This window comes from Eptatretus burgeri, chromosome 14 (assembly GCF_056783735.1).
Source record: "Eptatretus burgeri isolate ZD-2024b chromosome 14, Ebu_testis_v1, whole genome shotgun sequence".
Classification (NCBI taxonomy): domain Eukaryota; kingdom Metazoa; phylum Chordata; class Myxini; order Myxiniformes; family Myxinidae; genus Eptatretus; species Eptatretus burgeri.
In genome coordinates this window covers 1,801,064-1,828,103 of record NC_140974.1, presented here as the reverse complement: position 1 = coordinate 1,828,103, position 27,040 = coordinate 1,801,064, and the positions used below count along the sequence as shown (strand labels likewise).

The 27,040-nt window shown below is 44.8% G+C and overlaps 1 protein-coding gene across 1 annotated transcript in view; it reads left to right on the top strand.

Moving 5' to 3' along the window:
• LOC147012544 (complement C3-like) overlaps positions 1-27,040 on the top strand; it is a 168,174-nt gene that overhangs the window by 15,653 nt on the left and 125,481 nt on the right. Inside the window, exons 8-15 of the mRNA XM_085855693.1 lie at positions 8,285-8,387; positions 9,045-9,180; positions 10,037-10,152; positions 10,316-10,504; positions 13,241-13,417; positions 13,597-13,785; positions 25,737-25,886; positions 26,219-26,348. Coding sequence (XP_085711819.1) covers positions 8,285-8,387; positions 9,045-9,180; positions 10,037-10,152; positions 10,316-10,504; positions 13,241-13,417; positions 13,597-13,785; positions 25,737-25,886; positions 26,219-26,348 — 1,190 coding nt within the window. The remainder of the gene's footprint in view (positions 1-8,284; positions 8,388-9,044; positions 9,181-10,036; positions 10,153-10,315; positions 10,505-13,240; positions 13,418-13,596; positions 13,786-25,736; positions 25,887-26,218; positions 26,349-27,040) is intronic.

Sequence of the window (27,040 nt, the reverse complement as noted above, 5' to 3'; positions counted from 1 at the left end):
ATTGTTATTGCCCTCAATAAGTCAGTTGGGGCCCTGGGAGTTTGGGGGTGAAGAAGGTTATAAATAGAGAGGGAAGGAGAAAGGAAGAGGAGTACGTAAAATGTAACATTTGCTCAATGTGGACCACGTCAACAATGGGGGAAACAGAGGGTTCTTATTGTTGTCAGAAGTGTGAGGAAATCCCCCACTTGAGGATAGTTATTACTGGGTTGAAGGAATGCATCGATAATTTGCAGTAAGTAGCAGAATGTGAGAAATTTGTTGATAATAGTTGGTTTCGGTTGTGGAGTGAGGTTGCTGAGGATATTGGAAGTGGTGACGGTGCAACGGGGATGGCCGGTGGTGATGGTGCAACGGGGGCAGGCGGTGGTGATGGTGCAACGGGGGTGGGCGGTGGTGACGGCGGTGCAACGGGGGCGGGCGGTGGTGACGGCGGTGCAACGGGGGCGGGCGGTGGTGACAGTGTAACAGGGGCGGGCAGTGGTGATGATGTAACGGGAGCGGGCGGTGGTGACGGTATAACGGGGGCGGGCAGTGGTGATGGTGCAACGGGGGCGGTCGGTGGTGACGGTGCAACGGTGGCGGGCAGTGGTGATGGTGCAACGGGGGCGGGCGGTGGTGACGGTGCCACGGGGGCGGGCGGTGGTGACGGCGGTGCAACGGGGCGGGCAGTGGTGACGGCGGTGCAACGGTGGCGGGCGGTTGTGACGGTGCAACGGGGGCGGGCGGTGGTGACGGTCCAACAGGGGCAGGCGGTGGTGACGGTCCAATGGGGCGGGCGGTGGTGACGGTCCAACGGGGGCGGGCAGTGGTGACAGTCCAACGGGGGTGGGCGGTCGTGACGGTCCAACGGGGGCGGGCGGTGGTGGCGGGCCAACGGGGGCGGGCGGGGGTGACAGTCCAACGGGGCGGGCGGTCGTGACGGTCCAACGGGGTGGGCGGTGGTGACGGTCCAACGGGGGCGGGCAGTGGTGACAGTCCAACGGGGGTGGGCGGTCGTGACGGTCCAACGGGGGCGGGCGGTGGTGACGGTCCAACGGGGGCGGGCGGTGGTGACGGTGCAAAGGGGAAGGGTAGTGGTGATGGTGCAACAGGAGCAGGCAGTGGTGACGGTGCAGTGGGCACGGGCAATGGCGGGGTGCAGTGGGTGTGGGCAGTGGCAGGGGTGCAGTAGGTGCGGCCAATGGAGCGGGTTGCAGCGGGTGTGGGCAGTGGTGGAGTTGCAGCGGATGCGGGCAGTAGTGGAGTTGCAGCGGGTGCGGGCAGTGGTGGAGGTGCATCAGGTGCGGGCAGTGGTGGAGGTGCAGCGGGTGCAGGCAGTGGAGGTGCAGCAGGTGCAGGCAGTGGTGTAGGGACAAAAATTGTTAGACATGAGGTTTGGGAGACAGTTTTTGTGGGTGATGAGATTATTCAACATGTTGATTCTTCATTCTGCAGGAAGGATTGTAGACACAGAATTCTGTGTCGTTTTGAAGGAGCGGGAGTTAGGGACATTGAAGGAAGGGTAAATGATGTTGTTCTCGGTCATCGCAGGAAGAAGTTGGTTGTGGTACACCTCGGTGTGAATGATGTTGGGAAAGTTTACTCAGAAGTTTTGAAAAATAGATACAGGATATTGGGAAATCGGCTGAAAGCAAAGGGTGGTGAGGTCATGTTTTCTGGGATCCTCCCAAGATTAGGAAACAATATAGAAATTATGAGCAGAGAGACAGACATCAACTAATGGCTGGAAGAATGGTGTAGGGAGGAAAATAGAATTTCAAGAAGGGAAAAGTTAAACATATTCTCTGCCATTGCCAGAAGTTTAAATAATAAGATGGAAGAGTTTGAAGCCCAAGTAGATAGCGAGGAGTACGATATAGTTACAGTGAGTGAGACATGGTTTAAGGAGGAGAGTAACTGGAGGACAGGATTAGAAGGCTACAAGGTGGATCGGTGTGATAGGAAGGAGAGAATAGGTGGAGTAGCAATCTTGGTAAAGGACAGCATTGCATCAAGAGAAAGGGGTGACATTAAGGAAGGAATAAATGTTGAGGATTCTGTATGAGTAGAGATTAGAGATTGTAAATACAGTAAGATACTGGCGGGATGCTTTTATAGGGCTCCAAGTGGGAAGGAAGAAGTTGAAGGAGGAGAACATGAAGAATTCAAAAGGGCATGTGGTAAGGGAAGAGTATTGATTATGGGGGATTTTAACTTGCCAGGGATAGATTGGGTCCAGGAACAGGGAAAGGGAAGAGTAGATGAGGATTTCCTAGTTTTATTCCAAGATTGCTTTTAACCCAGTTTGTAGATCAGCCCACGAGGGGGAGTGCAGTGTTAGACCTCCTTTTAAGTAACGATCCCAATATGGTAGAGGAGGTGGAGGTTGGGGAGCATTTGGAGCAAGTGACCATAACATTGTGTGTGCAAAGATTCTGTTGAGGGTTAGAGTTCAGGATAGTAGGGTGAGGCTATTGGATTTCAGGAAGGCAAACTTTGAGGGTATGAGGAGAGAATTGTGTGATGTAGATTGGGAGACTCCAACAACAGGGCAATCAGCATCAGAGAAATGGGAAACCTTCAAGGACCAAATGTGTGGAGTGCAGAGTAAGTACATTCCAATGAGGTGTAAAACTAGATGTAGAAAGAGACCAGGGTGGTTGAGCAGTGAGATAAGGAATACTGTTAAGGAGAAGCAAAAGGTATTTATTAGGCTTTAAATAACAGGACCGGAGTTAGATTTATATCATTATCGGAGTAAACAGGGGCAAGTGAAGAAAAGAACTCGGCAAGCCAAAGAGAGTATGAGAAGAACATGGCTAAGAATATTAAACATAATAACAAGGCTTTCTTTAAGTATATCAGGGGAAAAGAACAGGTTTGGACCAATGTGGGCCCATTGAGGAATAGCATCGGGAATGTGGTTAGTGATGAAGGTGAGACGGCAGGCTTATTAAACAGGTATTTTTCTTCAACTTTTACACAAGAACAGTCAGGAGAATTGCCAATAGCTGAGAGTATCTATCAAGGAGGTGAGGAAGGGCTTTTACAGAAGATCCAGGTCAGAGTGGAGGAAGTAAAGGAACAGTTTAGTAATCTAAGAGTAGATTAGGCTCCATACCAGGTCCAGATAATATGAACCCGAGAGTATTGAGGGAGGTGGTTGAGCAGGTAAGTGAGATGTTAACGGATATTTTCAATAGTTCACTGGAGTCAGGACAGGTACCGGAGGATTGGAGAGTAGCAAATGTAACACCATTATTTAAGAAAGGATTCAGAGAATAATTGGGAAACTATAGACCTGTTAGTTTGATTTCAGTTGTGGGAAAGATGTTGGAGACATTAATTAGGGACCAGATGAGGAACCATTTAAATAAATACAAACTAATTAAAGGTAGGCAACATGGGTTTACCAAAGGTAGTTCCTGTTTAACAAATCTTTTTGAGTTCTATGAAGCAGTGTCTGATTGGGTGGATGAGGGAAAGGCAGTGGACAAGGTATATGTAGACTTTAAGAAGGTATTTGATAAGGTACCACATCGGAGGTTGTTATCCGAGGTGAGGGCTTGTGGAGTGGCTGGTCAGGTAGATAATTATTGGATTGCAAACTGGCTTGGTGATGGGAAGCAAAGAGTGGCTGTGAGTGGAAGGATGTCTTGCTGGGAGGATGTAACTAGTGGGGTACCTCAGGGATCAGTACTCGGACCATTACTATTCATTATTTACATCAACGATTTGGATAGTGGGGTAAAGAGTAAGCTTTCTAAATTTTCAGATGACACAAAGCTTGGAGGTGAGGTGGATAGCAGAGGAGGTGGTGATCAGATATAGGAAAGTATTGATACTTTCATAGATTGGGCAGAAGACTGGCAGATGGAATTTAACCTGAACAAATGTAAGGTGTTGGGAATGGGAAAGAACAATGAAAATAGAGATTATAGGATGTAAGGGGTAATTTTGGAGCGTGTCGCACAGGAGAAGGATCTGGGGGTGGTAATGGATGTGGGAGGTTAGAAGGCAGCAGAGTGCCAGGCAGGTATAGGTAAAGCAAATCGGGTTTGAGGCTGTATATAAGGAGGGGGATCATTTATAAATAAAAAGAGGAGGTGTGAACATTGTAAATGAATTTAGTGAGGGCCACATCGAGAATATTGTATGTAGTTTTGATCACCACAGTTCCGGAAGGACATAGATGCCATCGAGTGGGTTCAGCGCAGGGATACGAGATTGATTCCGGGCCGAGCTCAACTCAACTATGAGGAGTGGCTGAAGGAGACAGGGCTTTATACACTAGAAAGGAGGTGGTTACAAGGAGATATGATGGAGATGTTTAAGATAATGAAAGGGAGATATAAAATAATTTAAGATGAATTATTCAACGGAGTAGACAGTGACAGAACCAGGGACCATAGCCTGAGAGTAAAGAAGAGGAGAGTTAAGACGGTAGTCAGGTAGGGGACTTTCACTCGGAGAGTAGTTAATGCATGGAATGGTCTCCCTGGAAAGGTAGTGGCAGCAGAAAAATGTAGATAAGTTTAAATTAGAATTAGATAGGTACCTGGAAGTTATGGACATGGATGGGTATGGGGATGTTGATAGGACTTTACGGTCGTTTGAGTGTTGGGTGATTGTGTGCGGAGTGCTGTTGTTGGGGGTCTTGTTAAGGGGGTTGTGTGGTTGATGTGTGTTTTTAAGGGAGGTTGTGTGGTTGATGTATGTTTATAAGGGAGGTTGTGTCGTTGATGTGTGTTTTTAAGGGAGGTTGTGTGGTTGATGTGTGTTTTTAAGGGAGGTTGTGTGGTTGATGTGTGTTTTTAAGGGGGTTGTGTGGTTGATGTGTGTTTTTAAGGGGGTTGTGTGGTTGATGTGTGTTTTTAAGGGGGTTGTGTGGTTGATGTGTGTTTTTAAGGGAGGTTGTGTGGTTGATGTGTGTTTTTAAGGGGGGTTGTGTGGTTGATGTGTGTTTTTAAGGGGGTTTGTGTGGTTGATGTGTATTTTTAAGGGAGGTTGTGTAGTTGATATGTGTTTTTATGGGAGGTTGTGTGTTGGGTGATTGTGTGCGGAGTGCTGTTGTTGGGGGTCTTGTTAAGGGGGTTGTGTGGTTGATGTGTGTTTTTAAGGGGGTTGTGTGGTTGATGTATGTTTATAAGGGAGGTTGTGTCGTTGATGTGTGTTTTTAAGGGAGGTTGTGTGGTTGATGTGTGTTTTTAAGGGAGGTTGTGTGGTTGATGTGTGTTTTTAAGGGAGGTTGTGTGGTTGATGTGTGTTTTTAAGGGGGTTGTGTGGTTGATGTGTGTTTTTAAGGGGGTTGTGTGATTGATGTGTGTTTTTAAGGGGGTTGTGTGGTTGATGTGTGTTTTTAAGGGGGTTGTGTGGTTGATGTGTGTTTTTAAGGGAGGTTGTGTGGTTGATGTGTGTTTTTAAGGGGGTTGTGTGGTTGATGTGTGTTTTTAAGGGGTTTGTGTGGTTGATGTGTATTTTTAAGGGAGGTTGTGTAGTTGATATGTGTTTTTATGGGAGGTTGTGTGGTTGATGTGTGTTTTTAAGGGAGGTTGTGTGGGTGATGTGTGTTTTTAAGGGGGTTGTGTGGTTGATGTGTGTTTTCAAGGGGGTTGTGTGGTTGATGTGTGTTTTTAGGGGAGGGTGTGGGGTTGATGTGTGTTTTTAAGGGAGGTTGTGTGGGTGATGTGTGTTTTTAAGGGGGTTGGGTGGTTGATGCGTTTTAAAGGGGGGTTGTGTGGTTGATGTGTGTTTTTAAGGGGGGTTGTGTCGTTGATGTGTGCTTTTAAGGGGGTTGTGTGGTTGATGTGTTTTTTAAGTGGGGTTGTGTCGTTGATGTGTGTTTTTAAGGGAGGTTGTGTGGGTGATGTGTGTTTTTAAGGGGGTTGTGTGGTTGATGTGTGTTTTCAAGGGGGTTGTGTGGTTGATGTGTGTTTTTAAGGGGGTTGTGTGGTTGATGTGTGTTTTTAAGGGGGTTGTGTCGTTGATGTGTGTTTTTAAGGGGGTTGTGTCGTTGATGTGTGTTTTTAAGGGGGTTGTGTGGTTGATATGTTTTTTAAGGGGGTTGTGTCGTTGATGTGTGCTTTTAAGGGGGTTGTGTCGTTGATGTGTGCTTTTAAGGGGGTTTGTGAGGTTGATGTGTGTTTTTAAGGGGGTTGTGTGGTTGATGTGTGTTTTTAAGGGGGTTGTGTGGTTGATGTGTGTTTTTAAGTGGGGTTGTGTGGTTGATGTGTGTTTTTAAGGGGTTGTGTGGTTGATGTGTGTTTTTAAGGGGGTTGTGTGGTTGATGTGTGTTTTTAAGGGGTTGTGTTGTTGATGTGGTTTTTAAGGGGGTTGTGTGGTTGATGTGTGTTTTTAAGGGGGTTGTGTGGTTGATTGTTTTTAAGGGGGGTTGTGTGGTTGATGTGTGTTTTTAAGGGGGGTTGTGTGGTTGATGTGTGTTTTTAATGTGGGTTGTGTGGTTGATGTGTGTTTTTAAGGGGGGTTGTGTGGTTGATGTGTGTTTTTAAGGGGGGTTGTGTGGTTGATGTGTGTTTTTAAGGGGGTTGTGTGGTTGATGTGTGTTTTTAAGGGGGTTGTGTGGTTGATGTGTGTTTTTAAGGGGGTTGTGTGGTTGATGTTTGTTTTTAAGGGGTTGTGTGGTTGATGTGTGTTTTTAGGGGGTTGTGTGGTTGATGGGTGTTTTTAAGGGGGTTGTGTGGTTGATGTGTGTTTTTAAGGGGGTTGTGTGATTGATGTGTGTTTTTAAGGGGTTGTGTGGTTGATGTGTGTTTTTAAGGAGGGTTGTGTGGTTGATGTGTGTTTTTAAGTGGGTTGTGTGGTTGATGTGTGTTTTTAAGGGGAGTTGTGTGGTTGATGTGTGTTTTTAAGGGGGTTGTGTGGTTGATGTGTGTTTATAAGGGGGTTGTGTGGTTGATGTGTGTTTTTCAGGGGGTTGTGTGGTTGATGTGTGTTTTTAAGGGGGTTGTGTGGTTGATGTGTTTTTAAGGGGGTTGTGTGGTTGATGTGTGTTTTTAAGGGGTTGTGTGGTTGATGTGTGTTTTTCAGGGGGTTTTGTGGTTGATGTGTTTTTAAGGGGGTTGTGTGGTTGATGTGTGTTTTTAAGGGGGTTGTGTGGTTGATGTGTGTTTTTAAGGGGTTGTGTGGTTGATGTGTGTTTTTCAGGGGGTTTTGTGGTTGATGTGTTTTTAAGGGGGTTGTGTGGTTGATGTGTGTTTTTAAGGGGGTTGTGTGGTTGATGTGTGTTTTTAAGGGGTTGTGTGGTTGATGTGTGTTTTTCAGGGGGTTTTGTGGTTGATGTGTGTTTTTAAGGGGGTTTTGTGGTTGATGTGTGTTTTTAAGGGGGTTGTGTGGTTGATGTGTGTTTTTAAGGGGGTTATGTGTGGTTGATGTGTGTTTTTAAAGGGGGTTGTGTGGTTGTTGTGTGTTTTAAGGGGGTTTGTGTGGTTGATGTGTGTTTTTAAGGGGTTGTGTGGTTGATGTGTGCTGTTAAGGGGGTTGTGTGGTTGATGTGTGTTTTTCAGGGGGTTTTGTGGTTGATGTGTGTTTTTCAGGGGGTTGTGTGGTTGATGTGTGTTTTTCAGGGGGTTTTGTGGTTGATGTGTGTTTTTAAGGGGGTTGTGTGGTTGATGTGTGTTTTTAAGGGGGTTATGTGCGGTTGATGTGTGTTTTTAAAGGGGGTTGTGTGGTTGATGTGTTTTAAGGGGGGTTGTCTGGTTGATGTGTGTTTTTAAGGGGGGTTGTGTGGTTGATGTGTGCTGTTAAGGGGGGTTGTGTGGTTGATGATATGTCTTTTTAACCAAGCCCATGCCCCCTCTCTGAGGGGGAGAAAATATTCTAAAAAATACAAAATTAAAACAACAACAAAAAAATACAAAAAATGACAATAAAAAAAATACAATTTTTTTTGTTTTATTAATTATTTTTTTTTGGCATTTTCTTCCTTGGATCTTGTGTTGATGGGTTGGTGTCGTGTTCGTGCAGGCATGGTGGGCTGAATGGCCTCCACCAGCGTTGGATTTTCTTGTTTATGTTATATCCCCGCTTTGTCATATTATATCCAAACCTCCTTGATCTCACTCCCACCCCCCTCCCCCCTCCCCCCTTTTACACCACTCCACGCTTCCCCTCCTTCTTTACCCCTCCCCCCTTCTCTTCTCTTACTGAATTTACCATTCTTTCATTATATTTGTGCTGTTAATATGTACATTAACCCGATGAAGTATAAATTAAAATGCTGCACAAAATGAAATGTGTCTGAATGTGACCTTACCTGCTTACCTGTGACCCAATTGTGGAGCAGATACACTTTTGGAGAGCCCGTGGCTGGACGAGTGCTGATTCGATTTGGTCTCAAAGATGCAGATGGGGACAAAATCCTGAATCCACATCTCAAACATTTTCGGGTAATAACAAATGTTATTAATTCAGGGTGTACAGGTGTTCTTCATGTGTCTGTTTTCGAGTAACTGTGATAACTTAGCATTTTTAGTTCTTCAGTTCCATCCAGTCTGTGGCCTGTGCAGCCATCTTGAGGTCATCTTGTAGTTGGGTCATATCTTGCTCTGTTTGAATGATCAGATAGGTTGTGTAATCGTCTGGAAACAGTTCCACTACAATGTGGTGGTGAATGCAGCACTTTGAAGGATTGTAATTCTCAGCTAGTCTCAGAAGAATGAAATGTTAATCAGCTGTGTGACTGTTGGCTTAATGGTTAGGGTGACGGGCTTGGGATCCGAGGGTCCTGAGTTCAAATCCTGCTGTTGAATTAATACCAGATGGGGTTGACTCAGTCTGTCATCCCTCTGAGGTCGGCAAATTGAGTACCAGCTTGCTGGGATGATTGAGCCATTCGAGTATCCTGCGTCGGAGTGGCGACTCGTCCATTGTGCCCAATAACACAGGAGACTGCTTCGGCAGCACGGATGTTCTGTACTGAGTATGGTCCTAATGGATGGATGGATGGATGGATGGATGGATGGATGGACTGCACTCTGTTTAAAATTGCCAATCATGGGGTAACTTATCAGGGGAGTTTCTAATGATCCTCTTGTGTGTTCCAGCTTGGAGATGGAAAGATGGATGTGACTCTGGAGTTGGAGGAACTGATAGGATTCTTGCAGCCAAGGCTTAGCCTTAAGCAGTTAGCAGATGCTCACTTCTCCATCGTCATTTCAGCGACCGTCATTGCTGACTCGAGTACGTCAGGATTTGTGACACTCGGTTACATTGCAGAAAAAAAACAACGTTCAACGGATGCTTTTTTGATGCTTGTGGATTGGGAATTTTTTTCAATCTGATCATGCAATCCTACTGTCCACACCATAATTCAATGATGTCATCACACTGCTTATTTTGATGTTCCCATCTGAGCACATGATGGGGGCCAGGTTCAAATCCCATGTACCGTAGTGATTTATCCAATTTCTACTAATGTCGAAGTTGCATCATTGAATACACCGTCCAATTCGGAGCGAATGTTCAGCCTGCTGTCCCATATGTTCACATTTGCAAGTGAACATAAAGATCTCACAGTGACTTTTGAAAAGAGTATGCTATTGTGTGCCAGTACCTTATTCAAATTTTTAATGAATGCAACTTTTAATTAATGCAACCTTTAATCAGTTGTGATGTGACCAGCAAGCCAACTTCGTCAATAAACCAAACTGAACAATTTCCCACGGAAAGGCCGGATCCGGATCTTCACCAAAATCGTATCAATTCTTCATTGTCACACCCAACCTTCCCACCAAGTTTCGTCCATAACTTTTGAGATATCCTGTTCACAGACAAACAGACAGACAGGAGTGTAAATGTAACGTCCTCCACCTTCGATGGTGGAGGTGATGATGAACTCATCAGGACTATATGATCAGTGGAGGACTAAATGCTATAGTTAACTATAAAAAATTTAGTTTGGTAACACTGTGTTGTGAAAACATGGTCATGCAGAAATATCAGTCGGGATTACGATGAACATTCACATCAGGTCCCTTTGTTTAGGAGATTATTTTACGCTAAGATGAGACAAGGTGTATTGTTTTGACTGTTTCAGGTGGTGAGGTTCAAGAAGGTGAGGTCTCAAACATACGTATAGTGACAACACCCTATGAAATTTCACTGGAGAGGTCCTCACTCCACTTCAAGCCTGGCTTCCCATACATCCTTCCGGTATTTGCTTAACAAGCCAACATAGAATAACAACAAAAATGGAAGCCCATTATGTGCCCTCTGTTATGAGCTCCATTACTGTTCTTATTTGTAATGGTTCTTCTCAAATGTTGGTGATGAATCAAAGACTGGTCTTGTTTGTCTTTAATATCTCCTGCCTTAGGTCATTGTGTACCGAGTGGATGGTGAGAAGGTGAGGATTCCGGTGAAGGTTTTGGGGTCAACAACCCTTAGCGATGGGAATATCCAGGACATTGAAGAACATCGCATGGAGATCGTCACTGGCACAGAGTCTGAGATGGTCTTCATCCCTGTGAACACGTTTGAAACATCAAGTCACCTGTCATTGACGGTATGATCATTAATTCATGCATGATGTTTCCCCATTGTTTGTTTCCATACTTATCAATCTTTCTTCGATTGGAGTCTGGAATGACAGGTGATGAGAACATTACTGTCATCAGAAAAACATCTTTGCGTTTAAAATATTTCAATCACTTAGTAATAGAAAGGGCAGTTGTTTTTTTTTTGTATACCTTGTCAGGCTCATATTAGAGCTAATACACGCACAGCAAGGGGGGCATGAGACAAGAGGGGCGGGAGTCGGAAGGACAAAACAGTGGGGAACAGAGACATTAGGAGATCTGTGGAAGGGAGAGGGATGGGATGGGGAACATGGCGAATAGAAGATGGACATTACTGGGACTTTCAGGAAGGAAAGCAGGGAATTTGAAGGAGGTGGGTTTGGGATGGATTAACGGGGGTAGAAAACATCGAGGATTTGGATGGGGGACGATAAGAGGTGGTGGTGAACAGCTGTTTTGAAAGCTTGGAGGGAAAAATGGGATTGAACAGAGTGAGGGAGTTTATTCCAAATGCGGGGAAAAAGAGGAATGAAAGAGTGAAGGTGAGCAGTGATTCGTGATTTTGGTAGTTTTACCAGGAGGAGGTTGTTGGCGGACCTTGAGCACCCTGCGGTAATATGGTGGGGACAAATCACAGAAAGAGCAGGGGGGAGAGGCTGGAGAGGAGATGGTAGAAGACAAAAGACCACCGACCTGCCGACAGTGAAATAGTAAGAGGCCCAAAGACTCAGCCTCATTGCGGGAGATGCCAATGATCCGAAATGCCTTGGTTTCCACATCGTGAAGCCGAGAAAGGTGGGAGGCAGGAGCACCAGCCCAGAGGGGAGAGCAGTACTCCATCAGGCTGTGGATAAAAGCTTTGTAAGTGGTCAGGAGCTCAGGTGGGCCGAGGAAGGACTTTGTACGACGGAGGATTCCCAGTCGGCGACTGGCTTTGGAGGCGAGGTTTGAAATGTGGCTTTCCCAGGAAAGGTCATGGCAAATAGTGAGACCCAGAAGCTTGAAAGAAAGGACTTCTTCCAGAGGATTGTTGAGAGAGTGGATGGGGGGGGTGTTTCCAAATGGTCCTTCCAGAGAGACATAGTGAGAGAGAGTGAGATTTGTCTGGAATGAAAGACATGTTCCACATGTTGGACCAGATTGTGATCTTACCCAGATCTGCAATGACCGAAGAAGCTGCTGCTTGCCGATCTGAGGGATGACCGATGGTACGGCAGAGGGTGGAGTCATCAGCAAAGAGATAAAGAGGATTTTCCAGAAAGTCGGAGAGATCATTGTTGAAAACCAGAAAAAAGAACAGGGCCCAGAATGCTACCTTGAGGAACTCCAGCCTGGACAGGAAGAGGGGATGAAAGAACTCCATTTAGGGCCACATGTTGACTGCGACAGGAGAGGAAGTCTGCGAGCCATGAGTAGAGATGGCTTTGGATACCATAGGAAGAGAGTTTGGTGAGCAGGGCCGGGTACCAGACCTTGTCAAAAACACATGATATGTCCAGGGAGATGGCTCTGATTTCATGTCTGGCATTGAGGACCTCCATCCATTGTTGGGAGAGCAGAAGCAGCATATCCAGGGTAGACAGACCTGGTCTGAATCCAAATTGATGATCAGAAATCAAGCCATTGGAGAAGAAGAAGGTTTTAATGTCTGAGCGATGATGGATTCCATAACCTTGCTGATGATTGGGAGAAGGCTGATTGGTCTGTATTTGCAGGGATCTGTTTTTGCACCTTTTTATGCAGGGCAGTGATGTTTGCAGATTTCCAAGCAGATGGCAGATGACCTTGAGCAAATGAGAGGGTGAATATAACAGAGAGAGGGTGAGCAAGAGCAGAGGAGCAGGTTTTTTAGGACACGTTGGCTGATGCCGTCTGGACCGTTTGCAGAATCTGAGTCGAGGTTTGACAGGAAGCTGTCCACCTTGTCAGGAGAAAATGACACAGAGTCCAGGGACAGTTGGCTGCGACTGGGTAAGGTGGGTACACAAAGCGATGGGTTTCAGACACAAGACTTCAAAAAGCGTTAAAGGATGATGACAATACAATCAAGTCAATGTACAGTAGGGCCTAGTAGTGAGGACAATGTCCAGGTATACAAGGGGTCATGAGTTTGAATACAGCATTTGAAGGATTGTAATTCTCAGAGAGTCTCAGAAGAATTTCTATCTTGTCATCAGATTTTCAGTCGGTTCATCAGTACCAACTCAACCAAGCCATTGCTCGACCCCCTCAGATTTCGCTCGAAATGTTCTCCTGTGGGTTTTCGGGTCGGCTGAGTTTTAAAATACCAGTCATTCTTTTTCTTCTTTAATTTTCCCTTTGACTTGTGACCTGGCAAAGCTCAACCTAAAGTGAAAAGGTGTCCTTGGCCAGAAAAGTCACCCGTGGCTCAAATTAGATTCTGCCATCATGTGTAGCACCTTGTCTGGCTCGTAATGAATAGGCCTTTCAACAAAACAATATCAGGAACCCTTAACTCATACTTAGCACATTGCCAGACAAGGGGTAAATGACGAATTTTATTTGAACTACAACCCAACCCTTTACCCTGAAAGGGATTCAGGTTCTAAAACTGTTGGTTTTGCTGAAAGAACCTCAAGGAACAGTCTTCCAAGTTTGTGAAACCTCTGGTCATTTTGGTTTCAATCAGTGGCAATAATTATTTATCTTGAAACTTTGGATTTAATCACTTAAGTCTGGCAAAACATCTGGTGTGATTCTAGGTGACAACAGCAATCCCTGGAACAGAACAGGCCTCGACACAACTGGAGGTCACTCCATACAAATCATCAGGAGGTCAGCTGCTGCACATCACTCCAAGGAAGTTTCAGACACAACCGGGTATAATTGACTTCCAGATGTTTGTCAAAAATGCACAACCATCATACATCCACTACCTGGTGAGTGAGGTCATACCTATATAACAACAGTTCTTTAGTCGTCATCGATAATGACTCTTTAATCTCTAGTGCTTTCTCCAGAATGCTCCACCAATAAATAATCCTGTTCAAACAGAGGATCCATCACAAAGATCAGAAACAGAACTTAGAAAAGGGCAATGGGTGTGATGCTTCCACAGGTGATCAGCCGAGGTCGAATATTACATTCCGACCGAATATATTACCATACGGCATTGTCTGTGGTGGCATCTGTGGATGTGACAGCTGACATGATCCCATCATTTCGTGTACTTGCCTTCTACCTGGTGTCAACGAAGATGGTTGCTGACTCTGTCCTCGTGTATGTGAAAAAAGACTGCAAAGACGAGGTGTGTATTTATAACACGAGGAGATTGTATATGTATGAACTCGATGTACACCGTCGGACACTTTGAAATTGGACAGCTTTCTGTTCAATGTCAGAGCTACAATTATTGATCAATACGTGCATGTCCGAACACAATGGTACACAATAAATACGGTGATTGTTCAGTCAAAGTGAAATGTAGGAAAATAATGTTATATGATAATCAATGCCATTTAATGACAAACCATGCACTTCATGATCCACACACATCGATGCTAATGTGTATGGGTACCATCACAAACAATCATTTTTAATCCTCCCCCTACACCAGCAATGGTTCCCCAAGTTTTTTTTTATCCAAGACCTAAAATTTGAAATCCCATTTGCCTCGCCACCCAAATAGTACCGGTAGCTACGAGATCGCCTCGCCACCAAAATGGTACCAGTACCTACGAGATCGCCTCGCCAACAAAATGGTACCGGTACCTACGAGATCGCCTCACCACCAAAATGGTACCGGTACCTACGAGATCGCCTCACCACCCAAATGGTACCAGTACCTACGAGATCGCCTCACCACCAAAATGGTTCTGGTACCTACGAGATCGCCTCGCCACCAAAATGGTACCGGTACCTACGAGATCGCCTCGCCACCAAAATGGTTCTGGTACCTACGAGATCGCCTCACCATCAAAATGGTACCGGTACCTACGAGATCGCCTCGCCACCAAAATGGTTCTGGTACCTACGAGATCGCCTCGCCACCCAAATGGTACCGGTACCTACGAGATCGCCTCGCCACCAAAATTGTTCTGGTACCTACGAGATTTCCTCGCCACCCAAATGGTACCGGTACCTACGAGATCAACTCGCCACTCAAATGGTACCGGTACCTATGAGATCGCCTTGCCACTCAAATGGTACCGGTACCTACGAGATCGCCTCGCCACCCAAATGGTACTGGGTACCTATGAGAGAAATTGTCAGGGAACCCCCTCAAAAACCGGGAATTTGAGGGGGGTTTCTCAAGTTTGAGTCACAACCCTGGGTTTGTGAACCCCTGCCCTTTCGGGTAGGTGAAGGCATGTAGCTGTTGTAGGGTTTGTTTTTCCAATAAGTGCCCCCAATTCTTAATGGAACCCGTGTTTATGAGACCCCAACGAGTACTTAACCACCATTTAGGAGTTTTTTCTTCCATTTTCCTGCCAATTTCCGAGCTGTATCTCGGATCCGGCCTCGACTTTGGGAATGAAATTTTGCATCAACAATGGGAATAAAAGTATACGGGGTTGATGTAAAAAAAAAATTGGCCATGACCTATTTTGAGGTCATGACCAAATTAGACCTTTTAACATTTTCGCCACAAATCAACTAAAGTTTGGCCTATCAGAACGAAATTGCCATATATATATATATATATATATATATATATATATATATATATATATATATATATATATATATATATACATATATATATATATATATATACATATATATAGCCAACAGCAAGATTAATTTATGCTCACCTTCCATCACACTCCTCCGGTTTAAAGGTCAAGTTCAAGGTCAAATCATAGTCTGAAAAAAAAATGCTTTTTTTTGGTCATCCTTGAGTTTTGCCAATGCGGAATCTCAGACCGCTTCGCCTTCCAATATGTTCTTGCATCCTAATAGTGTACCTGCCCTGAAGTCATGTGCATGATATTTGTTTAGTGTCATTAACCTACTTTTTATGCCTCTGCTGACGAAGTCACCGGTGGCCTTTATGCTTTCGGGTTGTCCATCCGTCCGTCTATCCGTACAAGCTAATTTTCTCCGTTTTCTCTACAACAGCTTATCCGATTCACACAATATTTTCATCATAGGTGCGACGACTCAAACATAATGTTTTAATGATAATTATGACGTCATAGGGCACGTCGCATGGCAGCCATGTTGGAAAAAACTTTGGACCTCTGTATCTCCGAAACCGCTCCATGGGAAAAATTGAAACTTGGCACATGTCAGGCACAGTACCCCGTAGGAAACAAGTGAGTTTTTGATGATGTCATAGGTGGCTTCGTTATGACATCATAATTGCATACGTCGAACGCTTTATCCGATCAGTATAAAATTTTAGAAGGTCATCTCGGTCTGTATGGGGGTAAATATTGATGACTTCATCGGTCCAGATGTTTGGCAACCATATTGTTTTTACCATAAAAACCTTCAAAAATCTTCTGTGAAACAGTTGAACAAATCGAGGCAAAACTTTGCAGGTATGATCGCCTCTCCATGAGGAACAAAAACTTCTCCACCTTGGACGGCAAAGGTCATATTTTTTGGCAGTTATGACTTTTTTTGAAAAATTAACATTTTAAGCTCTTTTTCTCCAAAACGGCTTGACAGATCGATGGGAAACTTCACACACATGTTTCCCAAGCCTTGGGGTACCAGGGTGTTCATGAATAATTAATGGATCTCATGGTCTGACAGCCATATTGGATTGAACAAAAATGTTTTTTTTTTATTCTTTCTCTTGAATTGCTTCATCAATAGATGTGAAATGTCACAGTTAAGATCTGGAAGTCATGGGGAATATATATTTTAAATTTCAACCTGATCAGATGCATGGTCTGGCAGCCAGAATTATTTAATTTCAAAAATCTGGGTTCAGGGATTCAAATCAAACTTGGTGCGTGTACATCTGTATAATGATGTAACAATGTGCTGGAAGGCATATCTGACGATGTTGCGACGTTAAAGAGTGCCCTTCTAGTTTTGGATTGTGACCTAATTAACAAAAAAACAACTTTTGATTAAAAAAAAACAACACCTCAGAACTTGACTAATTTTCCTCTGATTTTCATGATGTTCAGTTCTATGGATAGGTTGTAGTTGGAGACACATTTTCTTAATTTACAGTTTATTCCTTAATGTTGTGATCACAGATATCTAGTCTAGTTTGTGATTGCAACTGAAGAATTTGTTGTTTAGAGTATATTTATATTGCACTATAATGTATGGAAATGGCAGTGTGTCAATGCAAAGTTATTCATTATGTTGTTTCTTTTTGTGATATATTTGGGTTTTCAACAAGTGTATTCACTGGTTAGTACACAATTGGAAGGGGGGGGGGAGAGGGGAGAGGAATTAAATATTCCATCATACTTGTATAAATAAGCAGGTAGGTTATCAATAGAGTAAATATTGTATTTCAGGAAGTTTTTTATTTATTGACAATGTTGAGGCTCGTATAAAAGCCAGCACACAGAGCACACAACAACGGGAGCAGGAGACGAGAGAGGTGGGAGAGGGAAGCACAAAACAGTGTGGAACAGAGACGAGGAGATATGTGTAAGGGAGAGGGATGGGGCGGGGTACACGGGGTATACAAGATGGACACTACAAGGACTTTCAGGTCCTTACACGACAGGGACTTTCAGGAAGGAAAGCAGGGAATTTGAAGGAGATGGGGTTGGGGTGGATTAGTGGAGGCAGAAAAGATTATGATTTTGGATGGGGGAAGGCAAGAGGTGGTGGTGAACAGCTGTTTTGAAGACCTGGAGGGAAGAGTGGGATTGAAGAGAGTGTAGGATTTTGTTCCAAAGGCGGAGTAAAAAGAGGAATGAAAGAGTGAAGGTGAGAGGTGATTCGTGATTTTGGTAGTTATACCAGAATGGGGTTGCTGGCAGACCTTGAGCACCCTGTGGAAATATGTGGGGGACATATTGCAGACAGAGCAAGGGGGGGAGGGCGAGACCAGAGAGGAGATGGTAGAAGGCAGAAAGACCACCGACCTGCCTGCAGTGAGAGAGTAAGAGACCCAAAGACTCTGCCTCATTGCGGGAGATACTGATGATCCGAAATGCCTTGGTTTCCACAGCGTGAAGCCGAGAAAGGCGAGAGGTGGGAGCATCAGCTCAGAGGGCGAGAACAGTACTCCATCAGGCTGCGGATGAAAGCTTTGTATGTGGTCAGGAGCTCAGGTGGGCTGAGGAAGGACTTTTCACAATGGAGGATTCCCAGTCGGCAACTGGCTTTGGAGGCCAGGTTGGAAATGTGGCTTTTGTGGGAAATATCATGGCAGATAGTGAGACCCAGAAACTTGAATGAAAGGACTTCTTCCAGAGGTTTGTTGAGAAAGTAGATGGGGGTGGTTTTCAGATGGTCCTTTTGGAGAGACATAGTGAGAGTGCGAGATTTGTCCGGATTGAAAGAATTGTTCCACATGTTGGACCAGTTTGTGATTTTATCCAGATCTGCAGTGAGCGAAGAAGCTGCTGCTTGCCGATCTGAGGGATGACAGATGGTACGGCAGAGGGTGGAGTCATCAGCAAAGAGATAAAGAGGATTTTCCTGAGAGTCAGAGAGATCATTGATGAAAAACAGAAAAAGAAGAAGGCCCAGAACGCTGCATTGAGGAACTCCAGCCTGGACAGGAATAGGGGATGAAAGAACTCCATTTAGGGCCACACGTTGGTTGTGACGGGAAAGGAAGTCTGTGAGCCATGAGTGGAGATGGTCTTGGATACCATAGTAAGAGAGTTTGGTGAGCAGAACAGGATGCCAGATCATATCGAAAGCACGCGATATGTCTCGGTGGATGGCTCTGATTTCATATCTGGCATTGAGGACCTCCATCCATTGTTGGGAAAGCAGGAGTAGCATATCCAGGGTAGAATGACCTGGTCTGAATCCAAAATGATGAATGGAAATCAAGCCATTGGAGAAGAGGAAGGATTTAATGTCTGAAGCGATGATGGATTCCATAACCTTGCTGATGATTGGGAGAAGGCTGATTGGTCTGTAGTTGCAGGGATCTGTTTTTGCACCTTTTTATGCAGGGCAGTGATGTTTGCTGATTTCCAAGAAGATGGCAGATGACCTTGAGAAAATGAGAGGGTGAGCAAGAGCAGAGGATCAGGTTTTTAGGACACGTGGGCTGATGCCGTCTGGACCGGTTGCAGAATCTGAGTCGAGGTTTGACAGGGAGCTCTCCACCTTGTCAGGAGAAAAGGACACAGAGTCCAGGGACAGCTTAATGCGACTGGGTAAGGAGGGTATAGAAAGTGATGGGTTCGGGACACGTGATTGAGAAAGCAAACACCGAGTTTAGACATTCAGCTTTATCACGTGTGGAATCAGCAGTGCGGCCATTTGAGGTAAGGGAGGGGATGGAGGGGGAACATACACCAGAAACAGATTTGATTAAACGCCACCAGGATTTTGAGGAGGGAAACAGGTTTGAGAGTTCAGACTTGAGATTGGAAAGATGTTGTTTTCCGGCTCTCCTAAGGGTAGACACCACACTTGTTCTGAGTTTTGTGGAAGAAACTGAAATTTTGCCTTCACTTGGATTTGCCTTCCTTGAGGCGAAGGCAAGTTGTTTCAGGACAACTGCCTTGCCACCAGCTTCAGTGGACCAAGGGCGGGAGGAAGGGTAGTACAACTGAAGAAGAGAGGGGATAAATCTGTGCATGAGAGAGAGGGAGCAAGTTTCTTTGAAAGAATTCCCAGGAAAAGTTAATGTCGGAGGAAGTAGAGATGGGAGACCAGTCGAGAAGTTTGATGGCTGCTTGAAGTCCCCACCAGTTGGCTTGAGTGAAATGCCAGATCGTCGGAGCTGAGGAAGTTCTCTCATAACAACCAGAGAGTTGTCCACTTTGACAAGCATGTGGCCAGATGAACCGAATGGAACAGAGGAAGAACAGCAGATATTTTCAGGGAAATTGGTCAAATTCAGGTCCAGAAGAGATGGAGTAACGTTGGTTGAGATCCGGGTTGGCGAATTGACCGATTGAGTCAGTCCCAATGAGTCACAGAAGTCGTTTGCTGAAGTGCCATGGCAGGTGAGGAAGGTACCCACATCTAGCCAACTGGCATGATGGCAATTGAAGTCACTACATATGACAAAGAGAGAGTTGGGATAAGAGGATAGAAGTTGGTCCATGTTTTTGGATCGTGAGGTGTAAATGGTGTCATCAATGTTTGGTGGATGGAACAACAAACACATATAAACATGAGGTGGGAGTGGAGGGGAAGCCATAGCCAGATGTATTCCTGGGGTTTTGCAGAGAGAGGGCAGTGTATGATGCATGAGGAATAGAGTCTTTTATGAAGAGAGCAACTCTGCCACCAGGATGAGGCTCAGGTCAATCATACTGGAGGAGGGAGTAACCTGGGAGAGATACGAGTGAGTCAGAGACGTCTTGAAGAATGAAAGTTTGTTAAGCAAATTATGTCTGGTATGTTGGTGGCAACCTGTATGGAAAGATCTGTCAGGTTTGAGGGAAGTTACCGGATGTTTGAGGTCCACACTGTTAAGGAAGATGGAGAGGAGGAGGTTTTGGGTGCAGGGGAGGGCAGGGGGAGGGTAGGATGAGGGAGGAGGGTGGGAGGTTGGGTTGAGTTGTTGACAGAGTGTTGGGGATTGCATAAGATCTAGGGGAGAGGGCTGGATGAGGAGAAGAAAAGGCTCGGTGGTGATGAGATGAGGCACAGTGGGGAGTATAAAATAGGGGTCAGAGGGAAGTTGAAGATTGGAGGAGGTGGAGTGATGAGATGGAAGAGAGAGGGCAGGTGAAGGTGGCAGCTTTGTGGATGTGAGGGAGGGCTACTTTGAGAAGGGGGAGTGAGAGGGGAGATTGGAGGGAGAAGGGTGAGGAAGGAGTTTTTGAGAAAGGTGAGAGGGAAGTTGGGAGGTGAAAGTGTGAAGGTTGCTTTGAGAGTGAGGGGTGAGAGGGAGGGGTGAAAGATTTGAGAGGAAAACTTTGAGAGGGAGGGGAGACTATGAGAGCAGGCGCAGCCAAAGGGGTAGGAGGGCGATGGGAGAGGTGGGGAGAGGGGACGGATGAGACTTGGTAGTGGTGTGGTGAAGAAGGGAGCGGGCAAGATTGGAGGGGTGAGGAGAGGGTATAACAGGTGAGGAGTTACGTCGGAGGAGCTAGATTTTAATCTCTGGGGATGAATTGGCACTGAAGTTGGAAAAAAAAAAGACGATTGATGGAACACGAACACGAACATGCTTCGCAAATTGGGATTAAATTTTTTTTTCCAAGTCAGAGATGTGACTCAAGACATTATGTGAGAGACTTTTTACACACGAATTAAAACGAATTACACACGAACGGAGAGGCCGAATTAAAAACAGTCTTTTGAAGAAGAAAGAGAGGAGTGAATATTGATACAATAAAAAGAAATACAAGGGTGAAAGAGGAAGTTGAACCATTTTAAGATTTAGAGATTTGTTTTGTTTTTGATAAAGATTCCGTAAGATTGGTAAAGGAAAGGTTGAAGAAAGAATCCTGAAGGTGTATGGTGATTGTGGGTCAGAAAAAGTAGAAGAAAGATGGTATATCGGCAAAAGAGGAAGGAGGAAGAAGAGTCAGTACAGGAAGTCACGTGGTCATATGGAGTACAAGGTGAGAAAGGAAAATGGTTTTTTTAATGTATATTTTTTTTGCATTTTCAGACATGAAACAGAGGGTAGAGTTGGGAGGGATAGAAGGAGTGTGGAAGGGAAAGTGATCAGCTGCACAAAGCAGTTAATGTAAAATAATTATTTATTCATAGTTATCAGAAATATTTTATGAATCTTCTGGCCAAATGGGAGTGAGCATGGGAGAGGTAGAAAGAACAACCGGAGGCTAAAACATCATGGAGAAAATTAAAATGAGAAGGTTTAGATGGATTGGGCACGTGTGGGTATGGAAAACGTCACAAAAAGAGTGATACACTGGAAGGCTAAAAATCAAATGAGGGTTCGATGGCCAAGAGAGACCTGGACGTGGTGCCTTATGCTGTAAAAGTTACTGAGGGAGCTGGAAACCGCCGACATGGCGATCAATCAGTGGGCCCAAGGCAGATGGAAACGGTGCAAGTTTCTCGAGAGGCTCCATGTACATTGAAGCATGACAACATCTTCAGGAATCAATTAAGGAAGTATTGTGATGAAAGTATAGGGAACGGTGGTAAGCACAGAAAAAACAGAAAATTATTCACAGTACAGTAATATTGTTGTGGATTTGGAAACCTTGTGCACACAAACAAACAGCAGTCCCTAAGCTTAGTTATTTCGATAAGTGTGTGTTTCTAGTTAGGGCCCCCTCTACCTGTGTCTAATGGGAATTAAATACATGCGCTGCGAAGTTATTTTGATAGGATTTTTTACTTCAACAACAACGCCTGCTCGAGGAATCGTCCGCGCTGTTCGCGAGCTCATAAAGCGCTTCGTTCTGGCCTGGCGCCAAATAAGGGTATGCGTCATTATGCGCCCAATGAGGGACGCGCGTGCAAAGCCGAGGCGTTCGGCCATTGGAAAGCCAGCGCGGGATACTGTTATTCCTCTTCCTGTTGGAGGCGGCGGTCCTTTGCAAGGGGGTGGAGCCTCGACACGCGGTCCGCCCAATGAGAGCAGGCCACGATGAGCGGACTGCGCCCGAGAAGGACTAGGAAAGAGAACAAAAATATTAGCGTCTGGTCTGCTGGAGCGCTGGTCGCATCTCGCTGGCGCTGGGCTGGTCGCATCTCGACGCCGTTCTGGTTCTCTCGTCTCGTCGAAGACCGCACGAGGCGGGAAGGTCCCTTTATCTTTCTGGGTATCTGTGTGTGCGTGTGTGTGTCCGTGGGTCCCCGTCTTTCAGTAGAAACTGGATAAGTGCTTTTGCTGTACATTGCATTTCATTTCTTATAGTCGGTTTAACTCTGCTCTTATGTGTTCCTTCCCTACACTATTGCAAATAAATATCCATTTGTTGAATGTTTCAGCTCATTTCTGTCCTTTCCTGCATTGGCTTAGCACGGTGCGTGTTGGGAGAATTAAAAAGGCTGTTGTTGCCGTGAGTTGTTTATTTGGACCGACGGGACCTCGGTAACCATCCACTCGGGTTACGCATGGGTCGAGCACGGTTACCGCTCGTCCCGTTCGAGCTCCGTCGAGGGTGTGGACTCATCGGTAGCTCGCCACGTGGGCCTCTAGGTATTTTGAAGATTGGCAAATAACCCTGTACCACGTGGTTGAATTATTGACGATTCACGGTCCTGTAAGGGACCCGTACCTTCGGAGTTATCCGAGCGTAACGATCTGAATTCCGGGTGTTCGGTGGAGTCGACTCTACTGCTCCACCTAGCGGTCGTGCTCGCAGCCGATACCCGGCCCACAACAATATAGACTATTCTCCAAAAACAAAAACAGAAAATATTGATCATATTAAGTTTGAAGCCATCAACTGCACAAAACAGTCAATGTAAAATAAATACATCCCTCAGACTTTAATTAAAGCTGAGGGACCCATAAAAACTAGCAAGGTTCCAAGATACATCCAGAAGGGCACTCTTCAACATTGCGATGTCACCAGATATGCCTCCGCCCACATAAAGAATATGGCTGCCGAAGCACGTGACTGATGATGTCATAAATTCCCCCCCCCCCCAATACAATTTAGCCATAGATGACCTTCAAACATTTTCATACTGATCAAATAAAGGATTTGCTACAGTGATAACGTCATAACTAAGCCACCTATGACATCATTAAAAAAATCACACTTATTCCCCATGTGGAGTACTTGCCATGTGCCAAGTTTCGTTTTTTTCCATGGAGCGGTTTCGGAGATGCAGCAGTCCAAAGTTTTTCCGTTTTTCCAACATAGCTGCCACAACACATGACCTATGATGTCATAATTATCACTAAAGCAGTCTGCATGAGTAGTTTAACTTCTGGTGAAAATTTCCTGTCGATCTGATAAGCGGTTGCAGAGAAAACAGAGAAATTTTACATGGATGGACATACGTACAGACGTCTGTACGTACATACGGATGGACAACCCAAAAACATAATGCCGCCGGTGACTTTGTCAGCAGAGACATAAAAAACCTTTATTGGCAGTGAAAGAGAGAAGCAGAGATAGATATAACAGTATAAATAGGAAGAAAAAATTAAAATGCAATGACAAGTCGAGAAAGTCATGAGAAGTAAAATAAGAAAAATCCAACAAAACGGAAAATATATTTTCCAGTCATCACATATGAACAGATGTGGAAGGATGAATCTCATAATAATAAATGTAACTGTGTGTTTCAGTCAGTCAGTCAGTCGTTGTGTGTCAGTGTGTCTCCTCCATAACTCCAAAACCATAAATCTAACAGCCTGAAACTTTTCATGCCTACTAAGAGATCTTCAAGGTAGTGCACATGTGAAAAGTGGGTGTTTGGGGTTAATTAAAACACCCCTTTTGAAGATAATTAACAGCCTTATTTAATTTTTTCCTTTATCGAGGCTCATCCTTGGTCACCTCACTGTCCCTCGCTGGGGTCTCAATTCACCATGTTTTTTTTGGCCTGCTCAACCATACTTCGACTTGGAACAGGCTGCAATGGTTTCTAAATGATAAAGTTTTCTTATTCACTTTCTCACTCATGATCGAATGCCTGATCATCATAACTATTAATCGCTGGATACATTGCAATGCTTATAAATGCCCAGAGATGCCAGCGTTCATGACTATTTCATATCCGCACATGCCATAACCTCGAGAATCGCTTAAACTAAGCTGAATTACAAAATTTAACTTCCAGAATTCAACTTGGCAGCAAGTTCCGACTGCTAAAAAATAAACTGTTCATTTGTCTAATTCGGACATTGACATTTCTGGTGTCTCCGGGTGCATGGTGTTTATATGACCTATCAGCGTTGGCTAATCCTTTGCCAAGCCAGCTGTTCCTTATGAACCATTTCATTGGAGAGCTTGCTTGAGTGCTTAAGCAACTTGGCAAGCGCTCTAAAAGCTGCTTGGTTGTTCATTTGCAAGCCATGGCCAAACATGGCAGAAGTATTCATTCACACTGTCACTGAATATAACGATCGACCTGAATAAAGTTCAGCCTGAATTTCAGTTCAGGTCCCACTGACCTGTATTTGTCCCTGCGTTATCATGCAGTGCCTTGGCCTGCATGATAACGTTCCATCTGCTTTCGTTATACGACCCGTCATTTCGACATAGATAGATAGATACATAAAAATACTTACACGTTTTGTTTTTTAAAAGTTTCTTCAACCGTTTTGTTGGAGTGCATGCTTGAGTGCTTAAGCCACTTGGCGAGTGCTCTACCAGCTTCGATCTCTGCACACCTCCATGGTGATACTACAGCTCGGTTCTCCATGTGGACATCTCCAGAGTTAGGAAGGCAAAATAAATGAGATGATTACAAAGAGTAAAAAATGTTTTCAGTGGTTACAAAGCAATGAATCGCTACATCACGGCACGATAGCCAAGAGGTACGCACGCTCACTCTCAGCTGTCTGGCCTGGGTTTGAATTTTAACCCAGCTCTAAGCTGTCATCGCGGTATTTCACAGGCAGGGTGATTCATCAATGTTTGTGCTGTTTTTCGGATAGACATTAAACTGGGCTTCCCCTTCATCCCTCCCCCACCCCCATCCTCTCTCTCCCCTCCTCCCTCCTCTCTTTCCCCCTCCATGCTTTCTCTCCCCCCCCCTCCCCCTTTCCCCCTCCCCTTAATATTCCAGTCAGTGAAGTGACGGGTTGTATTTGCTAGTTTAGGAATAAATTATTCCATCCAGAGTTCCAAACTACTCCCAAAAAGAGTGATAATTTTCATAACCAACTGAGTTTATAAAAGGATCATCAGCCAGATTATCCCAGAACAGTTATTTGATTAAGTAGTTTGCAGAACTCAAGGATCATGTGAGAGTTAAATGACAAAGGGTGACAGCAAAGAGGAACTAAAGGCATGCAGGGAATGGATTAAATGGTCAGTGGATGTAGAAAACGTTGGCGTCACATTTGAGCAGTTGTCTCACGATACTATGACCCCAAGTCAGAATCCCATGAACAACACTCATTGTACTTATCCCCAGTTTATTGGTAGAATCTCTTTCATCATCTTGAGATATTATTGTTGCCAAGCTGCTCATCTTATGGTATTGCCTCATTATGAGATCAGGTCTGCATTGTATGTTGCCCTTCAGTTCATAATTACTCCAGATCATAATGATCTGAGACCAGGGGAAATGCTGGATTTGAAACTCAAAGGAGCACCACTTTCACGAGTTGCACTGGTCGCTGTGGATCAGGCTGCCTACCTACTCAACAGCAAGAACCGCCTGCGAGCAGAGGAGGTAATGCAGTTATTGCATCACACACTATGCAGTTGTATAATTTATAAACATCAGGGAACATTGTGCTGTCCATATAAAGATGCGGTTGCTTGACAAGTAGCATAAGCTGTAGCTCCCCCATGTTGAGGTGTGCTCGAGCTCCTCCAATTCCACCTAATGGAGTGTTGTTACACTAGAGCTATAGCACAAGCTCAGGCCATGGTTCGAGATAGAGTGATGATACAGAAAATGCAGCAAGAAAAAATTGATAGGAAATTACAACTGACCCTTTGGGTCAGACTACTGCCAGAGATTTGACCATGTGTAAAGGAGAATACTTTGTGACCGTGCAGGTATGGCAGAGTTTGGAGCACAAGGACATTGGTTGCACTCACGGCAGTGGAGCAAACACTGAGGAAGTCTTTCATGGGGCTGGTGTAGTCTTCGTGTCCACACAGGGTAACCCTGCAACCCATCGTGAAGGTACATTTCTGAATGTACTGAATCTGTTGAGTGAGACTGAATCGTTCACATTTCTGATGAACATTTCTTCCTTCATTCCATTCTATTTCTCCCCCACACCCCTCCTCTGGATTCCTCTTTATCTTCTCTCTCTACCTCCTCAACACCACTGGTCTTCACAGCAGCAAATTTTTCAGCTCCTTCTCAAAACCCATCCTGTTTTGAGATTTTTACCTTGTCTTCCTTCCTGTGCAGTGGCTCATAGAGAACCTGGAGCCCATTATAATTGTTAATAATCAAATTCAGGTGACGATTCAGCTTGAATTTTTGTTTTTATTAAAATAGTATCTATCCCCATGGAAGAGTGAGACAATAGAAGAAAGGTTACAACACAACAAGATAGAAACGGGAGGACACAGGACATGCAATTTGATGAATTAGAAAACGATGGGGGTGGGGGTCAGGGGAAGCATTTAGGCAAAGGGTGTGAAGAGCGTTAATTGAGGTAAAGAAAATCATGGGTAGGGATGGGAAACAACATACATGCAACCTTGAAATCCTGGAAGGAAGAGTGGAGTTGAAACCCGTCAGGAAGCCTGTTCCACATGCATGAGGAATAAAAAGGAAAATGAAGTGGATGTGAACATGAAGACAGGATTTTGAAGAATTAATTAATTGACGGTTATTCGAAGAATATGTGCATGCTGTAGGAA